This window comes from Canis lupus, chromosome 38, assembly GCF_011100685.1.
Source record: "Canis lupus familiaris isolate Mischka breed German Shepherd chromosome 38, alternate assembly UU_Cfam_GSD_1.0, whole genome shotgun sequence".
Lineage (NCBI taxonomy): Eukaryota > Metazoa > Chordata > Mammalia > Carnivora > Canidae > Canis > Canis lupus.
In genome coordinates this window covers 18,369,309-18,395,585 of record NC_049259.1, presented here as the reverse complement: position 1 = coordinate 18,395,585, position 26,277 = coordinate 18,369,309, and the positions used below count along the sequence as shown (strand labels likewise).

The 26,277-nt window shown below is 49.5% G+C and overlaps 1 protein-coding gene across 1 annotated transcript; it reads left to right on the top strand.

The window, feature by feature from the left end:
• Positions 1-4,604: 4,604 nt before the first annotated feature.
• Positions 4,605-26,277, top strand: MGST3 (microsomal glutathione S-transferase 3). The gene is made up of 6 exons (NM_001252410.1): positions 4,605-4,699; positions 19,890-20,013; positions 22,048-22,121; positions 23,088-23,145; positions 25,299-25,371; positions 26,071-26,277. Exons 2-6 carry the CDS (start codon positions 19,897-19,899, stop codon positions 26,205-26,207), a joined length of 459 nt encoding a protein of 152 aa, NP_001239339.1. The 5' UTR covers positions 4,605-4,699; positions 19,890-19,896; the 3' UTR covers positions 26,208-26,277.

Sequence of the window (26,277 nt, the reverse complement as noted above, 5' to 3'; positions counted from 1 at the left end):
GTCACATCGAACTACACAAAAATTTAAGAAGTGTAGTATAGCTGTACGATCCTTGTGGGCTACCACTGATGAAGAGCGCGATATTTCTGACCATATTCATTCCAGCCAGGAATGAGTCTGGCTAGATTGTTGTGTGGGATTTTTAGGGATATGGAAAGGGGGGGTGGGGATCAGTGGTCATCTGCTATGGGTAGGGGATGATATTAGGGAAAATCTGGAAGAGAGTGAAATGAGAACAGTCGTGGTGCGTGAGGAACATGAACAGAAGTGGAAGAGAAAGCTGCTAGATCTACTCCTCCACCGAAACCTCCAAATGTTGAAAAGCCCAGTAGTAGAGACCTTTGTCCTAAATTTCATTCTATTCTCTCTGCATGTGGTTTTAAATACCATCGGTAGGTCTTTGATTGCTGCAAGTCTCTCTCAAGCTCAGACCCGAGAGCCAGACTCTCACAGCAACTCTTTATCTTCCAGATGCCTAAGAGGCATCCCAAACTAGGTGCAGTTGGAGACTGGTTAGTTGTCCCCCCTCCCCTGCCCAATCCTCTTCACCTCATCTCGAACACCCAGCTAAGCATTTCCCAGCTTCCCACGCAGCTTGATGAAGCCGTAGAACCTGGCAGATCGAAAGGTAGAAAGGGCTTAGATTCGTGAGTAAAGGTAGCCACTGAATACCCACATCGAACTGTTTTGTGAACAAGAAAAATATACTGTGGTCAGCCATTCCAATTTTATTTGTCCAGCAGCGGTTAGCCTACCCAGGTGACAGATGTCCAACACTGAACTTGATTCTCCTACCCAAATTCCTTCCCCCACCAGTCTCCGCTAGCTTGGTAATTCATGCCTTTCTCCGCTGTGTTGCTCAGAACAGAAGCCTTGATTTCTTTCTTGTCCTTACCCACACAGTCAGTCCACAGGCGAGGGCTCTTGGTTCTCTCTGTATTATTCCAGTTTTGCTAAAACAACAAATGAACCCAAACTCGCAGTGACTTACAATAAGTATTCATGCCTCACACACAAGTCTGCAGGCTGGTTGTGGCTGAGCTAGGCTTTGCTCACCTTGGTTGAATTCGGCCCCGTCTGGCGCCGGGCTGCAAAGCAGGTTTGGCTCTGCCAAGCCCTGTGCCTCATTCTGGGACTCAGTAAAGAAGAATGGTTTCTGGAAACATGCTTTCTTCATGGTGGGAAAGGCAGAAGCACAAGAAGAGAGGACATGCCTCACCGAAATCTCAGTCGTGATCTGTGATCACCTCTTTTGGATCGATAATTCCCCCTATTAGAATGTAAGTTCTATTAGTGCCTGGCCTCTAGTAAGCGGTTCTATGTTTATCAAATTAATGTTAAGTGAGAGCATTCTGGAAAAGTAGTATGAAGCTAGACTGCGAAGGATCCTGAAGTGCCACGTTTGAGAGTCTGGACTTCATCCTAAAGGCATTAGTCAGCCATCAAAGAGGTCTGCTTTTAGAAAGGGAACTATGACGGTAGCTGGGGGTTGAATTTTAAGAGAAACCAGTTCAAAGGTTACTGTAATAGTCCAGATCAGAGGACGCTTAAGGCCAAGCCAAGGCAGAGGGACCAGTGGGGAAACTGCTTTGAGGTGCCAGCAACAAGAATCAGTAATAAAGGGGCAGCCCGGGTGGCTCAGCGGGTTAGCTCCTGCCTTCAGCCCAGGGAGTGATCCCGGAGTCCCGGAATCGAGCCCCCCGTCGGGCTCCCTGCATGGAGCCTGCTTCTCCCTCTGCCTGTGTCTCTGCCTCTCTGTCTCTCTGATGAATAAATAAATGGAATCTTAAAAAATCAGTAATAATGACATTAGGTGTCTACAGAAAGTCCAGACTCTGCCATCTTCCTAGCAGGCAAGCAAAATAGGCATCTGTGTACCAATTCTGCATCTACGAGGGCAAGGCAAGTTGCAGAGAACTTATACAAGCTCCCCTGGAATCACACTGCTAAATAAATGGCTATTCTGGGAATTTATCCGATTCCCAAGCCTAAGGAATGAAGCCACGTTTCTAGCTAAGGTAAATCATTCTGATGGTGTCCTTTGTTGAAATGCATGAAGGTCTGACGGGAAAGATCATGAATGTGACTTTGGATGCCCCGTGAGAGGCCTGTCATAAGAGTAAAAGGTTTTTCATCAGACAGAACAGGCCCCTGGCTGACTTGCTAGGAAGGCTGGGGGTGGGGGAGGAGCTCAGGGTAGGTGCCAGGCTACAGATACAGGCTTCACAAAAAAGGGCGGGAACCCAGGGAGTCCCAGATGACTAGGCAACCGGAAGCGTTCTCGGGACATTCCTCTTCCCTCCCTTTTTGTTCAGTCCACACGCCTGTTTGTAATCTTTGGTTCTGCTGGTAGAGTTGGGTTGAGCCAGCTCTACCTCCTTCTCCCCCCACCAGGGCCTCGCCTGTAATGAAATTTTTAAAAGGTCCTGCCTGAGGGGTGACGTGCTTGCCTGGGGTCCAGAGGTAACTAGGCAAGGGGCCCAAATTAGTGCTCTGGTTCTTCCATCATCTCCTTTTACCACCTTAGGCTGCCTCTTCCTACAGAACAGTCATCTGTGTCTTATTGGGTTCCAGCTGCTCTAAGGAAAATACCCTAAGCAAGGGGGCTTAAGCAGGAAACTTATTTTTCTAAGTTCTGGAAGGTCAAGATTGAGATGCCAACAGAGGCTCAGCGGTTTAGCACCTGCCTTCGGCCCAGGGCGTGATCCTGGAGCCCCGGGATCGAATCCTGTGTCGGGCTCCCTGTATGGAGCCTGCTTCTCCCTCTGCCTGTGTCTCTCATGAATAAATAAAATTTAAAAATCTTTAAAAAAAAAAAAAAGATGCCAACAGATTCAGTGTCTAAGGAGAGCCTGCCCCTGGGTCACAGACTGCAGTCTTTTCTGCGCTGTCCTCATACAGAAGGGCTTATGAGCTCTCTAGGGTTTTTTATAAGGGCACTAACCCCATTCAGGAGGACACCCCCCCCCCCCCCCCCCCCCCCCCCCCGCCATGGCCTAATCACTTCCCAGAGGCCCCGCTTCCAAGTACCCTCACATTAGGACTGGGTTTCAACACCAGGGATTGGGAGGACAGAGTCTACACCAGCAAGTGGGAAATCTTTCGGGATCCCCGGGAGGCTCAGCAGTTTAGCACCTGCCTTCCGCCCAGGGCGTGACCCCGGGGTCCCAGGATCGAGTCCCACCTCAGGCTCCCTGCGTGGGGCCTGCTTCTCCCTCTGCCTGTGTTTCTCATGAATAAATCAATGAAGATCTTTAAAAAAAAAAAAAAAAATAATAATAATAATAATAAAATGGGGAAAATTCTTCCCTGACGCACACACAAGTGCTTTCCTGCTTTCTTCCCTTCAACGTTGCATCAAAACAAGCCCTTTATACTCAACCTGCCGGAAACTTAAAACAAGAGCCCTTCTAGAGCCTAAGCGGAAGCTGAGAGCCTGGGAATGAAAACTGCTGCAAACCCCTGAGGAAGCTCTTAGGCACTTCCACCAGGTCAACACAGAGGAGAAAGAAAGAAAGATAGATAAATAGATAGATAAACAGATAAAGATAAATAAATGAATAAGTAGATAAATAGGTAAGTAAAATAAAGATAGATAAGTAGATAGATACATAAATAGATAAATAAATGGATAGACAAATAGATAAATGGATAGATAAATGAATAAATAAGTAGATAAACAGGTAAGTAAATAAATAAAGATAAATATAGGTAAATAAGTGGATAGATATATATAAATGGATAAAGATAAATATGTAGATAGATACATACATAAATGGATATAGATATAGATACATAGATAAATGAATAAGTAGATATAGATAAACAGATAAGTAAATAAAGATACATAAACATAAATCGATAAGTAAATAAACAGATGAATAGATAAGTAAATAAATAGATAATAAATAAATAAACACCCCCCCCACCCGGTGTGAAGCCTCCCGACGAAGGCTGCAGGCTGCGCGCGCCGCCCCGCCCCCCCGGGTCCCCGCCCCCCCGGCCCCCCCCTCCGCCCCCGGAGCTCCAGGCCGCGGGCGGGACGAGCGCGCGCTCCCGAAGGCCCCCGGGGCGGAGCCTCCACCGGAAGCACCGCGAGGCGGGCCCAGGCGAGCCGGCCGGGGGAGCCCGGGCGAGGGTAGGTGCGGCCGCCCCTCCCGGGTCCCGGCTCCCAGCTCCCGGAGAGTAGCCGGGGACGCGCACGGGCCCAGCACCCCGACGTCCTCCGGCTCGACGAAGGGCCTCCGGCGCCCCACGCCCGCAGCGCGAGGCTCGAGCTCTTCCGCCGACTCGCCGGGCGCGCTGCGCACGCGCCTAGGAGCGAGCTACGGTGGCTCTGCTGGGGACAAATTACTGACGCGCTACAGTTCTGCAAACCCGATCCAAAAAAAAAAAGTAGGAACTGACTGGGACAATTCAGGAAGGCGGCCACTGAGGCGTCTGCAGAAGGGACTGACACACGGCCGTGTGAGTAGGGAGGGGTGAGCCCTGAGAAGGGTAGAAACGCAGTGGCGGCGGCCCAACCACCACGCAGAGAGGCTGGGCGCCCCCGCCGTGGGGGCGTGGCCTCGCTGGCCAGGGGGCGGGGCTTGGCGTAGGCCCCGCCCCCGCCCTGCCGGAGGCCCAGGGCGCGGCACCCTCGCTTCGCTGCATAGCTGCGGTCTGCACCAGCCGCACCAGCCGAGCGGAGGTGACCCAGGTGAGTCCCCGCACCTGCGGGCCGCGGGAGCGCCGGCTCTCGGGGCACTTCTGCTGCAGCGCGAGGCACCGCCCGTACCTCTGCCGTCCCGCGCGGATTAGGGACGCGCTCCCTTTCCCCCGGCTGCTCTGTACGCTTCTGTCCACCTCTCCATCCCCTTTGACCTCCACCTGCCCTGCATCCTCCCGTGATGGGGTGGGTTTGGGGCGTTGAAGTGGGGCCCGCCCCGCTATCGGTAACTCAGGGGAGACTCTCAAGGTCAACCCTGTAGTGCCCTCCTTTGCTCTCCTCCTCTCCCCGGGCTGCGCAGACCCGGCGCTCCTGGCCTGCGCCTCCCCGAGCCCGACTGACCTTGCCCAGTGCAGCTCCGGTGCAGAAGATGGGCGGGAGGGACCCCTAACTCTGGGAAATGAACAAGGGGCAGTGGAAGGGGAGGTGGGCGGGGGGCTGGGGCGACTGGGTGATGGGCACTGAGGGGGGCACTTGGGATGAGCACTGGGGGTTATGCTATATGTTGGCAAATTGAACAACAATTAAAAAAAAAAAAAAAAAAAAAAGGTGGGCGGGCGGGACACTGCAGGCCCGAACCGTAGCAAGTGCCCCGGGAGCCCTGCGCCTGCCGCGGATGTGGACGTGTTGCTAGGGACCCGCCGGGAGAACCTCCCAGGGAATTGGGGTTGTTTTCCTCCTGCCTCGTAGGAACGTGTGCCGGTTTGTACTGGAAACCCCTTGCGTGGGTCTTTAACTACCGCTGCGCGAGAGCAGGAGGCTCTTGATGCTGCACACATCGGCTTTGGACTTGAGAAAACTTCCCCCCCTTATCTGTGTCCGTGCAGGGAGCCCTGGGGCCGCTGCAGAGGGGCGGCTGCAGGGCGGTGGTAGCAGCGGCAGGAGACTCCTTGGTGAGTCATTCCCCTAAGTGGTGGCTTCTGCTCTTACTGACTTTCTGACCTCGAGTTTAAGAGCTACTTTGTAGCTTAAGGGACAAGTGACTGTGGAACAGGAAGCTGGGACCAGAGGGGGTGGGGTAGGAGAGGAGTGACTGAGCAGGGGCAGCAATCCCTTAACTGGAGAAAGGGAGTCCAGAGGAAGGACACCTGCTGCTGTGCCCACGAATGACCCTTTGCAGGTGCTGTGGGCCTAGGCCTGGGCGGGTGCAATTGCTGCAGATTTGAGATCCCTCTGTGCGTGGGAGCTGCAGCAAGGGCTTGTCTTGGGAAATCTGTCCATCACGGAGAGCCTGCAGTTTGTGGGAAGCACCCAAGGTTACCAGGTCAGAGTTACAAGACTATGTATGTGTTAGTCCCATGACTTCAGTAATGAAGAGCATAGAATCCTACTCCGGGGATCAAGAATGTTTATTCTCACAGGAGTTAAATTTAACCCAGTTAAATAAAACTAGCATCTAAAACCCAAACAAATACTTTTACCCCTGGGAAGGCATTTCTGTTAAGCTTCCATCCTGACACAATGTTACAAAAATAGAAAACTTTGTCAAGCAATTTTTTTTCCCCCTGAACTGATGTTACTATATATAAAACAGATATACTAGAAAGATAACTGTGGCCTGCTATAGAAAGTTCCTTAGATTAAGGAGCAAAACTGGAGGACAGTCTCCCCCCCCCCCCCCCCCCATATAGACTTCCTGCTGTTGGCCTAGAGTCCTGAAGAGACACAGTCATGAAAGGTTAAATTTCCGAACCGGGAGGACAGCAAAGTGAGTCAATGTGCAGTAATGAAGCGCTTTAGCCCATTACCCAGAGACGTGTTGAAAAGCCCCTGGAGCAATCTGGAATGAAGTGGATGACAAATCATGCTGTCAAAACGCAATTTAGTGCCTGCTGCGCCGTTAGCTCTATTTAAGCCTATTGCTCCCTATTTAATATTTAATATGTAAATATTCTGAATATAGATTCAGAATATATTTGTTGCCAGGTATTTGTAAGTGATGCTTGTTTCAAAGAATCTACCCAATGCTACAGTTTACACAGATGAATTCACTAACACTACTTAGAAGTGTACCATTCTCCTGAAAAAGAACCCAATAGTCAGTGGCTAGGATACGACCATGTAAACAAGAATTCCTGTTTCCCTCACTGTCTCTTATGGTGCCTGTCTGCCTACCTACCTGTCTTTCCATGGAGAAAAACATCAATGAGTAGACAGGAAAATTGCATTACCTTCTTCTTCTTTTTTTTTTTTTTTTTTTTTTTGCATTACCTTCTAAGTGACATTTGGAAATACCTTTAAGGATTTCATCATTTGGGATTATAAGTCTCCCTCTTTGCCCTCTGAGTTCTTTTTTTTTAAATTTTTATTTATTTATGATAGTCAAACACAGAGAGAGAGAGGCAGAGACATAGAGGGAAAAGCAGGCTCCATGCACCGAGAGCCCGATATGGGATTCGATCCCGGGTCTCCAGGATCACGCCCTGGGCCAAAGGCAGGCGCTAAACCGCTGCACCACCTAGGGATCTCTGCCCTCTGAGTTCTTGCCAGAGTTGGCCTCTTCATTAGCTGGAACTCAGGTTCTAATACTTTGGTACCTTAGTTCACTTTTTTTTTTTTTTTTTTATTTTTATTTAGGGGATCCCTGGGTGGCTCAGTGGTTTAGCACCTGCCTTCAGCCCAGGGCATGATCCTGGAGTCCCAGGATCGAGTCCCACATCAGGCTCCTTGCATGGAGGCTGCTTCTCCCTCTGCCTATGTCTCTCATGAATAAATAAAATCTTAAAAAAAAAAAAAAAGATTTTATTTATTTATTTATGAGAGGCAGAGACACAGGCAGAGGGAGAAGCAGGCTCCCTGCAGAAAGCGTGATGTGGGATTCGATCCCGGGACCCCAGGATCATGATCTGAGCCAAAGGCAGCTGTTCAACCACTGAGCCACCCAGCTGCCCCCACCCCCTCACCCCTTTTTTAGTAAGTGGTATTTTATTTCTCCAGCCAAAGCGATGTGGATGAATGATTTTGGCACAGCTTCATTCTAAGTACAGACCGGCACAAAGAGTTAGATCCCCCGTTTCGGCCAGGAACCAGCAGCCCCGATAGTTCCTCCATCCACAGTGTCTGGTACCCTGGTGAGGACTCAGCAGCTGCTAAGAATTAACTACAGCCTGCCCACATTGCTTGTGGTGGAAAATGCAAGTGGTGTCCCTGTGACTCATTTGAGATTTTTGTTTTCCTCTTGTGGAAGTCCGGGCTTATTTCCCTGTGACCTTCAGGAACTGCACAATGCCCATTAAGGTACAGGGTGTGCGGAAATCACAATATGACAAGAAGTGCGGGTTTCTTTGCTCCTTGCAAGCCTGTACACCTGAAAGATGGGAGGAAGCTTTTCCTTCCCAGAATCTCTCCTCTTGTCATAGGGCTGTGCTGACACCCATTAAAAGAAATTTAAAAATAAGTTTCTTTTTTGGACCTCATCCAAGTTTTCTTTTTTTTTTTCTTCCAATTAGAAAGTTCTCAGGCTTTAATCAGTCACAGACTGGGAGTTAATTATTAGCTCTCTATCCCTGTTAATATATTTTATGCTCAGGAGAGAGTTTGGGGAGATAGAGAAATTCCAAAAGAGATCAGGTGTGGTTAGAGTTGCTCTGCAATCTCGTTAAGAGGTAGTAGAGACAAGGGTTTGAAAATACAGAGTCTGGAGCCAGGCTGTCTGGCTGTGTGTGAGTGCAGGCTTCCTCTGTGATGGCTGTGTGATGTTGGGCAGATTACTTAACCCCTCTGATGCTTCCTTTCCCCATCTGCACAATACAAGTAATGTTATTTCATAGGGATGCTATGAGCAGGTAATATTGGTGGGCCACCCAGAACAGTGTTTGATATATAGTAAATAATATAGGCTAATAATAGGTATTATTAATAACAACTGATTTCTCCTAACCAGTCTTTTTCTGGTCTATATGATTACTCATACCCTTCTAGTCCATACCCTTCTGACGCACTGGTGTCCTTTCTCTTCCTTACGCGAGCAAAGCCCTTTCCTGGCTCCTGTGCACTTGATATTTTCTCTCCCTCTGTCCTCTCCCGCCCATCACACGGTGTCCTTCAGAGCCTTCCACTCAATCTGTTCCTGTCCCGTTTCATGGTCCTCCTGTGTTGTCTCTCTCCATGTCATGTGTCTCCTGGAGGGTCAGGACCCTCTATCCCAGTCTGGATCGCCATCGCAGACCTGCACACTCCGCCACCCCTGCGTGGTGTCCTGAGTGTGGTGGGGGATAAAACAGGGAGGGAACCATTCCTGGAAGCAATACTGAAGGGGGTGGTAGGTGTGGGCTTCAGGCAAGCACTCCACTTAGGTAAACTGTCTGTCCTACACTGACTGTGTCAGGTCAGCTGCATTTCATGCATTGTCAGGAGATTTTTATTTTCTTCTGTGTCCCATTGCTTCTCCCCATTCTTTCTCTTGCTCCCCTGAAGTGGGTACCTTCAGACCACAGGAAATGCCCCGTGGCCTGCCACTGGGATCACATCTCCTGGGAGGTTCTGCTCCAGATGGCCCAGCATGGCCCAGGACGTCTAGGTGAGGTGCCAACCCATCAAGGAACTCTCACCCCATAGAGCCTTCTGTATCAAGAATCTGGGAAAGTTTGGCATCACACCAGCAGGGGAACCTAGGATTTGTTCTCTCGTTCCAATCTATTCGTAGATTCTTGAGGAGCTGAATTACCAGTTTTTTTCCAGGGGAGACTCCGTTCCATTCAGGCGTGTGTGTCTAGTGCCTCTTCACACAGAAGTCAGACTCCGGAGAAGACAAGAGCTGGTAATTTGCTTATGTGACCTTACCAGGGATTACTGTGTCCATGCCGGCTCGGCCCACTGAAGCAGAACTATTGTGAACCTGGGCTTCATGCTGACCCCCTCCTTTCCAGCTCCCAGCCAGTGAAGTTAGGTATTTATTGATTTCAGTATTGATGGTTCACCAACGTGTTGGAATTAAAACAATATGGGAAATTTGCCTTTTTTTTTTTTTTTTTTTGAGAGCGAGAGCATGAGCAGGAGGGGCAGAGGGAATCTATAAAGTTCAATATGTTTGGAATAGAATTCGAAATTCTATTAATTTTGAATAAAAAATTCAAAATTTTCCCTTAAAGAGACAGCTCTCCCACCTTTTTTTTTTTTTTTTTTTTTTTTAGATTTTATTTATTTATTCATGAGAGACACAGAGAGGGAGAGAGAGACAGAGAGAGAGGGGCAGGGGGGCAGACAGACATAGGCAGAGACAGGCAGAGGGAGAAGCAGACTCCATGCAGGAAGCCCAATGTGGGACTCGATCCCGGGACTCCAGGATCATGCCTTGGGCTGAAGGCGGTGCTAAACCCCTGAGCCAGGGCAGCCCCGGTGGCACAGCGGTTTAGCGCCGCCTGCAGCCCAGGGTGTGATCCTGGAGACCCTGGATCGAGTCCCGCATCAGGCTCCCTGCATGGAGCTTGCTTCTCCCTCTGCCTGTGACTCTGCCTCTCTCTCTGCGTCTCTAAGAATAAATAAATAAAATATTTTAAAAAATAAAAAAATAAAAAAAATAAACCCCTGAGCCACCCAGGGATCCCCCGATCTCCCACCCTTCTAACTGTCAGTGTCCACTTCCCAAATGTCCTGCGAGGAACATTGGTGAGGAATCAAAGAATATGAGGTTCTGGGGAAGTACCATTTTCTGACCTGCTTGCTATTCGCCTCACCGAGTTAATGATTAAGTGCTGGATAAATAATTGTGTGCCTGTTGAGCTAACTTGTTTTTAGCCCTTGGAGAAACATCTATCAAATGTGCAATGCAACGGTGAGAAGTGGTCATTTTTCCTCACCTGGGTTATGATTCCTTCTTTTAAATATCCTGGCCCCTTTTTAAAAAATCCAGCTGTCGTGTGAAACTTTGGCATTGAGGCAGATCCCATTACCTGTTTCGTTGTAGAAGTGGCCAGAAGTGGCATTTTGAAAATGTAGGGTGGACACAAAGAAATCCTGTGATTCTTTCTTTTCTCCCATCGTGGAAGCAGGGAAGTACTTTGGTGCGGCTTCCATCCACGTTCTTAAATTTCTCCATTGAGCTCTCCATGGGTTCATGAGGGTCAGCTGCCCTGGCTGAAATGATGTTGAAGATGGTTCATTTGTAGAAACAGAGGCAGAAGTGAGGCTGGGCAGCTGCCCTGAGGTGCTTTAAGCAGGCTGAGTAGACACCCAGCACAACCTCAGAGTTTTCTCTCTCTCTTTTTTTTTTTTTTCCAACCTCATAGTTTTCTGAACCACCTTGCATGTTGGGAAGTCCATTTGGGACCATCAGACCAGCCCTTTAAGTGACCGCCCTTGTGTTAGTCTCATGAAAATATAAAAGAAGGGACCATGTAAAAAGAAGATTGGATGAATAACAGAGGGAGCCAGATAAGAATTTTAAGGAAACACTGGGAAATGGCTCCAAGTCAGTGTGTGAGTGAGTGCTTGCCCACTGTCCCACTCCTGGATGTATAAAGAAACAAAAAGACACTGCTGAGAAATTGCAGGACAATTTAGGGAGAACGATCTTGCAGATGGAAGTAGAGGGTGACTGCTGTCCACGCTGGCTTTTGTCTGCTTGTTTAAGAGCAAAGAGAGAGCTGAAGGGTGAAATCCGTGTTCTCCCTTTAAACAATCCAATTGATTTCACTTAGTAAAAGATAAGTTGATGTAACTTCATGATTCAGAAGTAATAATTTGAGGCAAGTGCCCAAATCTATAAAGCTTGCCTCTTGCCCCATTTGTGCAATGCTGATTGTACACTGGGGAGTTTCTTTTGGCAACCAAGAGAGACGTGAGTACATAGTGAAGGAGAGCTTCACCCCCCGGAGTGTTCTGGTGAATGTGGTTCAGGAAGTGTTCTGGGTCATCCTTGAAACTGAAGGAACCCCTGCCCCAGAGAGAAGCAGAACTGGAGGGAAGGTTGAGCAAAGCGTGGTGATGTTTCCAGAGAATCTGCTGGTAAAATTCCTCGAGGGGACTACTTCAGGCAGATGTCATAATGCAAATTTGTGTTGCTCACTCAGGCACTGGAATGGGGCATGTCTTCTCATTGAAGCCCAGGCTTGATCACTTCTCAAGGGAGACCTGGCCTTGGGGCTTTCTTAAAATCCACTGGGTGTCTACTCACTGGCTGTGGAGACCCTGAGGCCCCACTGTCCTCTAATCTCCCCCTGGAAACCTACCTCGACCTGCGCTTTTCCCCTTCCCCACCTGCTTCAAAATACTGCTCCTCGTTTTTCCTCGCCCTGACATGTCTTCAAAAAATCATTTTCAGCTATTTAATACTTTGATAAGTACAAAAGTTACAGGCAGAAATATTGCAGTTTTAAAATATTCTAGAAATAATTTGGTGGGTTTTTTAAAAGATTTTTTATTTATTCATGAGAGACTGAGAGAGAGGGACAGGGACAGAAGCAGGCTCCATGCAGGGAGCCGGACATGGGACTCGATCCTGGGACTCCAGAATCATGCCCTGGGCCGAAGGTAGGGTCTAAACCGCTGAGCCACCCAGGGATCCCTAATTTGGTTTTCTAAAGTATTCTCAAGAAAGGCATCTATGGGGGCACCTGGGTGGCTCAGCGTTTGAGCCTCCGCCTTTGGCTCAGGTCGTGATCCTGGAGTCTTGGGATCGAGTCCCGCATCGGGCTCCCGGCATGGATCCTGCTTCTCCCTCTGCCTGTGTCTCTGCCTCTCTCTGAGTCTCTCATGAGTTAATAAGTAAAATCTTAAAAAAAAAAAAAAAAAAAAGAAAAAAAAAAAGAAATTAGGGCAGCCCGGATGGCTCAGCGGTTTAGTGCCGCCTTCAGCCCAGGGCCTGATCCTGAAGTCCCAGGATTGAGTCCCATGTCAGGCTCCCTGCGTGGAGCCTGCTTCTCTCTCTGCCTGTGTCTCTGCCTCTCTCTCTCTCTCTCTCTCTCTCTCTCTGTGTGTCTGAATGAATAAATAAATAAAATCTTAAAAAAAATTCAATTGAAAATAAAATCTAGTTTCTTTTAAGGCCTTCACTTTCATATACTTTCAACCAAACTATTCTGACTCCTCTCAAGACGGCCAGGAAACTGAAAGGATCCACACCTGCCACTGCTAATAAGGGAGAAGAGAACAGAAACCCTTCTTCCGTCCTATTTCTGCCTTTCCCCAACATGTTCACTTTCATTTTGTAGGATAAGTGTGCACCCAGTTTCTGATCCCTGCTGTGACGGGGGAAATCTGGAATTGGGTGTGTGTTTGCTCGTTTGCCTGTTTCCCCCAGTAGAACACGGGCCTGGTGAGGGCAGGGACCAAAGTGTGAGCTCTTCATCTCCAGCTCAGGGCCCTGTGAGCGGTATACAGTAGGCACTCAGGAACCTTGGATGAGCAAGTGAGCGCACACGCCCACGCGGGGATGAGCAAGCATCTCTGGCTGCAGTGTGGGCTTCAGGGACTGCAGTTGGCAGATGTCCCTGGTCAGCATCGGAAACCTGCTTCCTCCTGAATATTCCTGCTTTATCACGGCTGGCTCAGAGCTCGGAAATAGAAATGAAATATATATGGTTCTCGATTCTGTTTGCTGTTTGAAAATAGAGTTCTAAATTATACGTTCTTTAAGGGAAATTATCATTGATTCAAACATGCGCTTTTATAATTGAATCAGGGCAGAGACAGTTGATGTAAACGCACACATAATAGAGCCCGGGTAGCTCAGCGGTTTAGCGCTGCTTTCAACCCAGGACCTGGTCCTGGAGACCCAGGATCGAGTCCCACGTTGGGCTCCCTGCATGGAGCCTGCTTCTCCCTCTGCCTGTGTCTCTGCCTCTCTCTCTCATGAATAAATAAATAAAATCTTTAAAAAAAAAAAAAAGAATCTGGTGCGGAACATTTGCTGAGTGCCCACCACGTGTCAGGCATCATGCTGAGCCCTCGAGACAGCGTGCCGCCCCCCCCCCCCCCCCCCCCCCCCCCCGTGTCTTCCTCACAACAACGACAAGCGCAGAGGCGGGCGGGTACCACCCGAGTCTCTATTTAACACATAAGGAAGCCGAGGTCGCTAAAACAGGTGGAGAAATCTTCCCAAGGACACGCAGCTAGGAGGTGTGAGAACTGGGTGCTGAGCTTGGTTTCATTCCAGAACTTTATCCCCGAGCTGCCAAGAGCACAGGGCAGGTGAGTGACAGGATGCAGGCTGGGTAGTGAGTCACCTGTGGCTGTTGGTTCCATCGCGATATATTGACTGTTCCTCTGAGTTCTCAGTTCCTGTCAGGCCACTTTCTGTAGTTTATTTTTTTTTGGTGTGTATCTGCTCATTTTGAAAATTACAGAAAGTACAAAGGAAAGTCTGTAATTCACCCATCTAGAAGTGATTATGCTGATGGTTTTATTTTTTTTACTTTTATTAAGATTTATTTTTTGAATTAATTAATTAATTAATTCATGAGAAACACAGAGAGAGAGGCAGAGACACAGGCAGAGGGAGAAGCAGGCTCCATGCAGGGAGCCCGACGTGGGACTCGATCCTGGGACTCCAGGATCACGCCCTGGGCTGAAGGCAGATGCTGAACCGCTGAGCCACCCGGGCGTCGTTTTAATATTTTTGATTTTTTTCTATTACGGAGAAAATTGAGATTATACACTATATACGCCTTTTGAGGTTTTTTTTTTTTTAAAAAAAACCTCTCATGCTGTATGTTAAGCCTGTTTCAACACCTTTAATTGTGTGCACACCATTTTTAATGGTCATACTACAATATTCTGTTTTACAGGTGTACTATTTAATTTGTCCTCTTTGCTTGGCCATGGTGCCATTTCTGTTGTCGCTGTTATACATGGTGCTCAAGTGAACGTCTTTGAACCACATCTGTCTGAGCCTCTGATTATAACCTCTAGCTTAGCTTCCCAGTGGAATTAATGAACCAAAAGGTATGAACAATGTGAAGAATATTAACCATCGTTAGGCTGTTCTCCAGATGGTTCCATCTTATACTTCCCCACCACCGTGTCATAGTGCACACTAAGTACGTTTAAATAGGTACCTAATGGGCAGCCCAGGTGGCTCAGCAGTTTAGCGCCACCTTCAGTCCAGGGCGTGATCCTGGAGACCCAGGATCGAGTCCCAGGTTGGGCTCCCTGCATGGAGCCTGCTTCTCCCTCTCCCTCTGCCTGTGTCTTTGCCTCTCTCTCTGTGTCTCTCATGAATAAATAAATTTTAAAAAAAATAGGTACCTAAATACATTTCTGTGTATACAAATTATAACTTCTCATGTACCCAGCGAGAGCGTGACCCACCTCGAACACAGTGTGATGATGAACAAACGCCGTTGTGCAGCTAAGCGGGTTACAAAAGACTCTACACCTGCTTTGGAAGTTGAGCTGCAAAGGGACTGTTAGACCACATGCCGTGAGTCTGGTGCCACCGCAGACACCAAAGTCTGGGGCAGAGATCCCCACCCAAGACCACCTTATCTCCTTAGGTCAATAAAAGGGTTGCTGGTGACACAGAGTCGGTGTGTAATCAGCAAAATGCGGTGTGCTAAGCCAGAGAGGTGATGCAGCCTGTAGCTTGGTGGCTCTCCGCTGGCTCCAGGGCCGGGACAGCCTCAGGCTGCGGCCTCTGTCAGCTGTGCTGCTCCCCCGCCCTCCGAACCAGTGAGCTCACCTGCACCCGAGCCCACCAAGGCCGACCTTTAAGGGGTGGGAGCATCCGTGTCTTAGCCTTGGATTCCTCAGAGCAGAAGGACTCAGCAAATGATAGGGTTTTTTTCGGCCTCAAGTTTTTATATATATGGTTTTGTTTTAAAATTTTATTTATTTACTCATGAGAGAGAGAGAGAGGCAGAGACACAGGCAGAGGGAGAAGCAGGCTCCATGCAGGGAGCCCGCTGTGGGACTCGATCCCAGGACCCTGGGGTCACACCCTGAGCCAAAGGCAGACGCTCAACCACTGAGCCACCCAGGGGTCCAATAGGTGTTGTTTTATGAACGTGGACTTCAATTGATTCTCTTTTTTTTTTTTAAGATTTTTATTTATTCATTCATGAGAGACAGAGAGAGGCAGAGACACAGGCAGAGGGAGAAGCAGGCCCCATGCAGGGAACCCGATGCAGGGCTCGATCCTGGGTCTGCAGGATCACGCCCCGGGCCAAACCGCTGAGCCCCCCGGGCGTCCCAAGCTGATTCTGTCCCGAAGGGACAAGCCATAACCATTTTCCTGTCCCTATTGGATTTATGTGTTCAGCAGCCATGGTGACAGAGCTTTCTTCTGTGTTCTGACCTCCTCTTTCTTTGCTTCAAAGGGTTCTGGAGACACTTTTGAGGGGAACAAAAGGGAACTTAAATCGCCCAGGCACCTACTTTAAGCTGGGTGCCGTGGCAGGTGACAAGCATTGTGTCAGTTGGTGGTGTCATTCCTGAAAGCCACCTGGAGCCGCGGCTTGTCTGTTTATTCCGCAGGTGTCTATAGGGCCCACTGTGTGCTTGGCGTGGAGGATGCCAGACAGACGCGGTCTCCCCAGCTGCCCTAAGTGGCTGCCGTGGCTGGTTCAGCATCGATCACACCAGCTGGTGTCTGGAGCGGGACTCCTCATTTGGTGGGAGGGCAAGGGGGTGTCAAGGAGTGCTGTCTGCCCATCCTGTAGGAGGCATCCTGGGCTTTGCTTTTGCGCCTTTGCAGGTGCGTCCAGGACTCCTGCGGGGAGAGGTTCAAGGAAAGTAGACCCCTTCCTCCCATCTGAGCACACAGCTAGCTACACGGTCTTTTGCAAACCACCCACTCTGGCATTGGCCTCTGGGTCCCCCACTGTATATTCTCTGCCCTTCAGAGGTACTTGTTCCTGGCTCTGCTTGCCTGTACCCAGATCCCTTTTCCCTCATACCCATCACGGTAGCAAAGTGGGAGGAGGGTAACTTTCACTAGAGTGTGCATGTCTAACAGCTTTAACCTCCCAGATTGCATGTACACTCTGGAAGAGGAGCTCAGTAGTAAGTATTGATTTCAGGTTATAAATTTTTGAGCAGTCGCCTGAGTGTGGCTCATTGCCTGCCTGCAACAGAAACATCTACTCAAGATGCCTGTCGTGCCTCTCAGCTTCCACCCCAACCCCTTACAAACCAGAAAAACCAAGGGCAGTGACTGAGTCATGAAATTCTAACGTTTTGCCTGTGCCTGGGTATTCGGGGCAGACCTAAAACCTGCTCTGGTCTTGGTTCTGCCCTCATTTACCTGAGCCTCCATCCCCGTTTCTGTGTAGTGAAGCTAAAGAGATTTTTGTGAGGGTTAAAAGTGCCACACAAACACAGGGTGACCCCCTGCTGCCGGGGAGCCTGGCATCCTGTCCAGAGGCTAGGGTCTGGAAATGCGCTCTCAACCTAGGACTCTCGACTTGCAAACTTTGACCTGAGCTAAGTGTGCTTCATTTACTGTCCTTAAGCAGGTGGCTTCTGACAGAGTGAGTGACAGCTTCATTTTAAATGACCTGTTTGGCAGAGTTTTGTTGAGCTCCAAGGACATCAGATAGGTTGGAATGCTCAGTCATTTCTATTCTCAAAGAGGTGTTCAGAATTCACCCTATATTTCCATTTTAATAACTACTACCTCCCCGAGCTGATTTTCTAAATTTTGGAAGCAACTAAATTCTAGGAGGGAATGAGGGCAGGGAAGTGTGGAGGGCAGCCAGAGACCACCTGCTTTCTGCCGCCGTACCCGACGGCAGGGAGACGGTAGCCAAGAGGCCAGTCCTGCACCGAGTCATGGCCACAGCCCTTTGCAGTGTGTCCCCCAACCCAGGAGCCGCTCAAGGTGAAGACTGTAGAAGGGGAAACTGGTGAGAATTATTGTGGATCCTGAGAAAGGGTGTGGGGGGAGGGAGGACAGACTCTAGGACTTCAGCCCTAAATGTCATCTTTGAGACCTAAGGGAAACGTCCTTTTAAAGAACTCAGCCGCCTTCTGGCCCCAAACTGCACACCGAGAAAGGTGCTGTGACCCTGACACTGGTGCCGGCTCTCAATCTCCAAGTGGGATTAAAATGGGGACCTTGGGGGGCAGCCCGGGTGGCTCAGCGGTTTAGTGCCACCTTCAGTCCAGGGTGTGATCCTGGAGACCCAGGATCCAGTCCCAGGTTGGGCTCCCTGCATGGAGCCTGCTTCTCCCTCTGCCTGTGTCTCTGCCTCTCTCTGTCCCTGTCTCTCTCTCTCTCATAAATAAATAAAATATTTTTTAAAAAGGGGGGGGAAGGGGGGGGACTTTGGAACCAAACTGGAATCTAAATTGGAATCCCAGCTCTGGTGCCTTCTATTTTCGACCCTGGGAACATGCCGTAACCTCTGGGTCCTTTTCGGAAATGGGGATATTCTATCTTGCTGGGTTGTTGGCTAGGGCGACTAGAAATGCTTTGGGGCGGGATCCCCGGGTGGCTCAGTGGTTGAGTGTCGGCCTTTGGCCCAGGGCTTGATCCTGGAGTCCTGGGATCGAGTCCCATGTCAGACTCCCTGCATGGAACCTGCTTCTCCCTCTGCCTGTGTCTCTGCCTCTCTCTCTGTGTCTCTCATGATAAATAAATAAAACCTTTAAAAAAAAAAATAAAGAAAAGAAACGCTTTGGGGCCAGGTAGGCCTCCCAGGCCCACAGGACAGGTCGCAGTGAGCGGTTAGCAGGGCTGGAAACTGCAAACCCCACGCGGGAGCTGCTGGCCGGTGGGCGGGCAGGAAGGCTCCCGGGGAGCGCTCTGTCCTGCCTGCCTCACCTGCCTGCTGCCGGAGCTCAGGGAGGTGGAGGGGCGGCTCGGCTTTACCTGGGCATTACGAGGGCTTCCCCCGACCTGCCAACTTCTCTTCTCCCTGATGGCCAGTCTGTTTCTTCTCTTTTTTTTCCTTGTGGGGCAGAACAGTAGCTAAAAGAGCTGAAATTGCAGAACACGGAAAAATGCCGACAATTAGCCTTTTCTCTGTCTTAGGGTGAAATGTTTCAGGTATACAGCAAAGTTGGAAGAATTATATATAGAGACCGTCCCTAAAGCCACCACCTAGTTCCCATGATTGGCGTGTATCGTCATTTCTTGATGCATTTCAGAGTAAGTGGCAGGCACTGGACATGTCCACGAGGGGGGCTTTGAGGTGAAGACTTGATGAGCAGCCTGGCTCCCCCGAGCTGCCCCGAGCCGGGTCTCCTGGCAGCGTGACAGGCTCAGAGCCACGCTCTTCTTTCAGAGCGCTAGAGCTCGGTCTCCTACCTGCGGTACATGTGCTGCTAAACCAGTATGTGCCCCGGGATCAAGGGGCGTCCCACGATCCCTGCCCTCGGTGTCCCCCGTGCCACAGTCACACAGAGAACTTGGAAGCATTGTTTACTTACTGTTTCGTACCCTGCTTCCCTCTCCCTCCCTCCCTCCCTCCCTCCCTCCCTCCCTCTCTTTCTCCCTGCCTACCTCTCTCCTCTCTGTCTGTGTCTTTAATACATCCTTTAGGATTTTGCCACATTAAACCTTTTTCTGAAAGTGGTTTAGAAGCAGCCATGTCCTACAGCAATGCCTACTGCACTGGTGCGGCCACATCTTGCCAACGTCATGTTCATCAGGAGAGAATGTGATGTGCTCGCACACCTTTCTCTGTGTACATTGCGTGATTGAATAACGGTTCGATTCTGTTGTGTGATGCATGGTAATATCTACAGCTGCCTCTTAGAAACATCATGTTTACTCCCACCTTTTTGATCAGACCTTTTTTTTTAATTAATTATTTATTCAGAGAGAGAGGGGGAGAGAGAGAGAGAGAGAGAGAGAGAGAGAGGCAGAGACAGGCAGAGGGAGAAGCAGGCTCCATGCAGGAAGCCTGATGCAGGACTCGATCCCAGGTCTCCAGGATCACACCCCGGGCTGCAGGCAGCGCTAAACCGCTGAGCCACCGGGGCTGCCCGGGTATACCTTTTTTAAAAGATTTTATGTATTTGAGGGACAGAGTGAGCGGGCGAGAGAGAGCACAAGCCAAGGTAGAGGGAGAGGGGGAAGCAGACTCGCCGCTGAGTAGGGAGCCTAATGTGGGGCTGGATCCCAGGACCCCAGGATCATGACCTGAGCCGAAGGCAGGTGCTTCACCCCTGGAGCCACCCAGCTCCCCTGCAGGTATAGCTTTGCAGGTAATGAAGCGCTGTACCTCCATGCTCCAGGCCTCCTACCCTGGGTCCCTCCAGTGCAGGGTGGTACCCTAATGTCTTCTTCCTTCCACAGAGCCAGCATGGCTGTCCTCTCGAAGGAATATGGTTTCGTGGTTCTAACCGGTGCTGCTAGCTTCATAATGGTAGCTCATCTAGCCATCAATGTTTCCAAGGCCCGAAAGAAGTACAAAGTGGAGGTGAGTGGAAACCTAGAGGGGTTGGGGCAAGACCTTGTTCTCAGTGGTGGAAGGAGAGGTGAGGCTAGGGATCAGCACTGCAGTCTGAGAACTGCACCTCCTGGAAAAGCTGCTCCTTCCCAGCAAGAAGAAGGCAGGAAACCGGGGAGGGTGGGGGCCCTGCTGGGGAGCAGTCTCCACCGTGTTTTCACCTGGTCTCTTCCGTAGAAGGACCAGCTGTGCTGGGGCAAGGACAGTATGGCTTTTGGCCGGACCTATGTGCCTGGGAGAGTGTTATTTTCTAAAGAGGGTTAAACAAGCAGGCCTACGTCAAACCAAAAAGCTTCTGTGCAGCAAGGAAGCTGCCAACAAAATGAAAAGCTCAACCAGTGAATGGGAAGAAATATTTGCAAATGATATAATAATGATAAGGGGTTCATTTCCAAAATACATAATTCACGGAACTCAAAAAAACCCCAAACAACCCAATTACCAAAATGGGCAGAGGACCTGAACAGCTATTTTTCTAAAAATTACATACAAATGGCCAATAGGTGCATGAAAGGTGCTCAGCATCACTCGTCATCAGGGAAATGCAAATCAAAACCGTGATGAGCTATCATCTCACACCTGTTGGGGAATGGCTATCATCAAAAAGACAAGAAATAACCAAAGCTGGCGAAGATGGGGAGAAAAGGGAACACGCTGTTGGTGGAAATGTGAATTGGTGTGGCCCCTATGGAAAACAGTGGAGGGTCCTCAAAAAATTAAAAATAGAACTACTGTAGGCTCCAGCAATTCCACTTCTGGGTATTTATCCAAAGAAAAGGAAAACACTAGCTCCAAACGACATGTGCACCCCCGTGGTCATTGCAGCACTATTTACAGTAGTCAAGACATGGAAGTAACGTAAGTGTCCGTCAGTGGATGAGTGGATAAAGACGGGGAGGTGTGTATACAGAATGGAATATTACTCATCCATAAAAAAGAACGAAATCTTGCCACTTGCAACAACATTGCTGGACCTTGAAGGCAAGTAATGAAATCGGTCAGACAGAGAAAGCTAAACATTGTATGACCTCACGTATATGTAGGATCAAAAAAATGAAAAGTCTACAGGGTACAGCATGGCAGCTATAATTAACTCTATACTACATATTTGAAAGTTGCTAAGAGAGCAAATCTTAAATGATCTCAAAAGATAAATAATCTCCAGCTATGGTAACGAGACTTACTGTGGCGGTCATTCCACGATATATGCATATATCAGATCGTTACGTGATACACCTGAAAGTAATATAATGTATGTCAATCATACTTGGAGTTTTAAAAATAAGTAATAAAGCGAACTAAATAAAGAGGGTTAAATGGCAAGTCTTTCCAAATGTGCCACTTTAAAAATGATGTCTTAAGGTCATTTTCCGTTTCCCAAATAGAGGAGAAATGTGTGGTGCTGAGGTTAGCCTGGGCTTAGACATCAGATATAAGAAGGAGGTCTATTAAATGCTTCCTTTGGTTCCAATTGATCTAAAAAGGGACGATTACTGAGGTCGTCCCTGGTGAGCAAATTTAAATGCGCATTTCTGTTTAGCACCTTATCATGAGACTCTGACCAGAGCTTCTCTGAAAGTTTTCATACTGATTTTTTTTTTTAACAGACCCATCCATTAAAATTCTCTCTTCTGTTCCCCCATCAAGGAAAATCTTAAAAGGTTGTGGGATCTGATAACTCTTGGCAAGGGGCTCTTTCCCTGTGGGGTCTTTGTGATGCATCGGGAATCTGGCAGTGATGGCACAGTGTCAAGGGCACCGAGCCTGGCGTAAGCTGCCTTCATCCCTTGTGCAACTATTGCACAGACGTGCCCGCTCTAAGGACTGCTTAGGGCTAGAAATGCGCTGATTCTGCTTCTCAGAGTTGAGACCCTTGTTGCTGCAAGTATTTAAGCAGAGAGTGATCATCTGTCAAGGGGATGGGAGGAGATGCTGGAGGATAGGTTATCTTTTAGATTGGCTGTAAACCAACACTGAATGCTACTCTTGACCTTTGATCCTCAGTATCCCACCATGTACAGCACGGACCCCGAAAACGGGCACCTGTTCAACTGCATTCAGCGCGCCCACCAGAACACGTGAGTGTCGGCCCCACGGGGCTCCGGGGAGGGCCTCAGGGTGCAAGCTCTCGGGCCCGGCCCCTCAGCCATCGATCGGCACTGTTTGCCGAATAGCAGGTGTGGTGATGATCACGGGCACCTCATTAAAATGGTCGTAAAAAAAAAAAAGGTGTGTGAACAGATCGATCACTCAGAGTTGTTAGGATAGTGGGGTTTTGGAAAAATCTTTTTTTTTTTTTTTAATTTTATTTATTCATTCATGAGAGACATGGAGAGAGAGAAAGAGGCAAAGACACACAGGCAGAGGGAGAAGCAGGCTCCATGCAGGGAGCCCGACACGGGACTTGATCCTGGGTCTCCAGGGTCATGCCCTGGGCTGAAGGCAGTGCCAAACCACTGAGCCACCCGGGCTTTCCTGGAAAAATCTTTTCAAAGATGTCTTTCAAGTTGCGTGGCCCTCCTACTGCATTTGCAAGGCGTCCTAGCTAAGCTGACCTAGAATCGCCCAGCCCCAGGCAGGGAGCAGGCGTGAGCCCCAGAAGGAAATCCGGGGTTCGCCCCTGCCTTCCTCACCAGCATGCTGGGGCTGTGGTCTCCCGCTCAGTGTGTTCTGAGCTACCTTTAATCCCACGCGGGGAAAAGACGGTGGATCCTGCTAGTTGGGGGGGCATCTCTTCCCTCTCAGTGTTTAGTTTTACTCTCAAGTGTCTAACTCGGCCGTGGCTCTGCAGTTTTACGTAGACTGGGAGCACTTTTTTTTTTTTTTTAAAGATTTTATTTATTCATGAGAGACATAGGTAGAGAGAGGGGCAGAGACACTGGCAGAGGGAGAAGCAGGCTCCATGCAGGGAGCTCGATGCGGGACTCGATCCCAGGACTCCAGGATCACGCCCTGGGCTGAAGGCAGGTGCCAAACCGCTGAGCCACCCAGGGATCCCCATTTTTTGTTTTTTGTTTTTTTAAAAAGTTCTCTGTCTATTCCAGGTTGGAAGTGTATCCTCCGTTCTTATTTTTCCTAGCGGTTGGAGGTGTTTACCACCCGGTAAGTTTTTCCAAGGGGGTTTTCATCTGGATTTAGCTCACTGAGCTACTGGGGAGGAAAGCGCAGAATGGACATTGAATGAACATCTTCAATGTCCTTTTAAAAGAATTTCATTCGGGGGCACCTGAGTGGTTCAGTCAGTGAAGCACCTGCTTTCGGCTCAGGTCATTATCCCAGGGTCCTGGGATCGAGCCCCACCTCGGGCTCCTGGCCCGGCGGGGAGCCTGCTTCTCCCTCTCCTTCTGCTGCTCCCCCTGCTTCTGCTCTCTCTCTTGCTACCTCTCTCTCTCTCTCTGAAATAAAATCTTAAAAATATAATAGTTTTATTCAGTTACTGTTACAAAGTTCTTTAAAGTAGGTAGGACCTTCCCCATGTTTTACAGATAAGGAGAAGCCTCTCAGATACTATGCAACTGTCTCGGGCACACAGTGACACACAAAGTAGAAGTATCAGAACTTGAACCCAAATCTCTCTGATCCTGGAGGGTCTGTGTCCCTAATTTTCAGGTGCCACACTCAAACACTGACAGATAGCTGAAGTTACGACGGTGAACAAACCGGGCCAAGACACCTGGTTTGCTTTTAGCTGTGGGGTCACAGACAAAAAGCAGTAAGTCCAGATGGCGCTGCGTGCCACGGAGGAGAGGAGAGCAGGGCAGGTGGAAAGGGAGTCTTGGAACGGGACAGAGCTGTGAGTGGGGTGGTCGGGGGAGGACTGTGCGTGCTGCTCAGGTGACAGGCAAAAGTTACAGAAGGTGAGGGAGCACGTCTTCCGGGCAACGGGCGAGGGCAAGGCCCCAAGTGGTCAGCAGGAGGCGGGGGCAGGTCACAGGGCCTGATAGGCCACCACAGACCTCGTGGGCGGGAGACGTGGTCTGCACGGTACCTTGAACCTCAGGAAAGCCAGTTTATTGGAGCCAGGTTAGGTGCCGGTTGGGTCTCACCATGGACCCAGGCCACTGTCCCCTTAACTGAGCTCTGAGCCAAGTTCTGGGACTTCTCCTTTCTGGTTCTCAGCCTTACACGAGCCTCTGGTCCACACTCAAAGGGCCTTGGGCTTCGTTATAAGCCGCCAGAGTGGCACGTCTGTGGTTCCTGACCTGAAGTTCTGTTTTTTCAAAGAAACATCTGCTAATGTCTTCAAGAAGATACTTCTTTCTGGGGCCTCTGAGGGGCCCCCAACTTAGCAGGTGGCTAGACGAGCTGGTCTAAAGAGATTAGCTGGTCTTTCTAGTTAGGCATCACCACGTGTCCATCCCGTCTGCTTTTCCTGTGCCTCTTCCCTGGACCCCGTTCCTCATGCTCCATTCTTCCGAATACTCTAGAACTAGTCTGAGGACAAGCACCGATGTCAAGTCCTAGGTCGGTGGTAACGGTGTAGCATGACAGCCAGGCTCAGTCTGGCAGGGGCCAGGTTGCAGAGGGTGACTTATGGGCCTGGGGCTTTTATTTTTCGTGGCTTCACACACCTGATAGTTGACTTTACCCAAAATCAACTAAACAAACAAAAAAAACCCTAAAGTACTCGCCTTACCCTCCATGATGCCACTGATAAATTGCAGAGGCGCTTGGAGACGGTGGCGTGCGATGCTTCACATGCCCACACGGCCTCCCGTCCTCTCCTGCCTCCTTTGGACTCAGCAGGTCCCCCCAGGGTGGTGCTCAAGTAGGACTTTCTGTGTAAGTTTTACTCTTTCTACTCAAGGGTGTCGGGAAGGGGAAGATGTCCCCCTCCAAGACCGCGTATTCTGGGGGGACAGCATGACACCCTCTGCCTACTTCTTCTAGCGGCAGCACTTGGGTCCTGCCCTGGGGTCAGTTCTGTCTTGGGGCTCACCCTTCGGCCCCCGGGCCTGCCTCTCCCTGTCCTGTGCTCCTGGACAAGGAGTTCTCCAGGGCAAGCCAGGAGTTTCCTTCCATCCCGTCCTCCTGGAGGGCCAGACTCCTCTCCCCAGCCACAAGCAGTTCACAGAAGAATCACAGGTCTTTGATTTTCCTGCGACACACGACATACCTCTGCCCCAACTGTGGTGGGGGAGCATTTTACCATGTCCCTGGAAGTTTTGGTAAAACGTGGTGTCACCAGCCCTGGATGTTACTGAAGGTCGGCCTGTTGGTTTAATGCCAGTACTAACGCAGCCCTTTTCTTTTAGCGTATAGCTTCTGGCCTGGGCTTGGCCTGGATTGTTGGACGAGTTCTTTACGCCTATGGTTATTACACAGGAGGTAAGTACCTATTGACGTCCGCCAAGGAAGCAAATTTAAAACCCTGTGCTGCTCTATTTTTCTTGTTAGCAGGGCTTTGAGAAAAGGGGAAGTACCTTGATATTGAGGTGAAGGGTCTGGTATCTCCCTTCTTTTTACTAACCTTTGAAGAGCAACAAAACTTATTTTTGCTGAACGTTTTGTATGTGTCAGTCGCTGCTCTAAGACCTTGGTGTAAGCTAGGTAACCCGATAGCAATCCTAGGATGCAGACAGTACATCCTGTTCTATAGCTAGGAAACTGAGGCTCGGAGCTACTAGTGTACACTGCTAAGCCGGGATTTAAAGCCAGGCAGCCTGACTCCGGAGCCCCTGCTCCTGACTTGCTGCTATCGGTGGTGTCCCTGGGAGAGAAGGGGGAGAGAGACTCTTTGGGCTGTACTTCCCTCTTGAAAGCAGGGGAACACTCCCAAAGGTCCTGGAGCAAAGCTGCTCTCATTATTATCCCATAATTCTTTTAAGGTCCAAATAATACCGCTGCGACAACTTTCTTTGCACGCAGTATCTGACATACTGACAGCTTTAGGCCAAACATTGGTTGACCTCGGCCAACCAGATGGTCCTTTGTGCAACCCCAGACGCCTCGACAGAAGGCTTGTGGATGTTGACAGCTCTGTCCTTCCGACACCTCTAGTCACCCCTGCTCCTTCTCCTGTTTCAGAGCCCAGCAAGCGGAGTCGGGGAGCCCTGGGCTCCTTAGCCCTCATCGGCCTGATGGGCACCACGGTGTTCTCTGCCTTCCAGCATCTTGGTTGGGTTAAAACTGGCTTGGGCGGTGGATCCAAATGCTGCCATTGAAGAATGACAAGATGTTTAAAAACTCATTCATTTTGAGTGACTTACTTTTATTTTCAGTTATGTTTTTTTT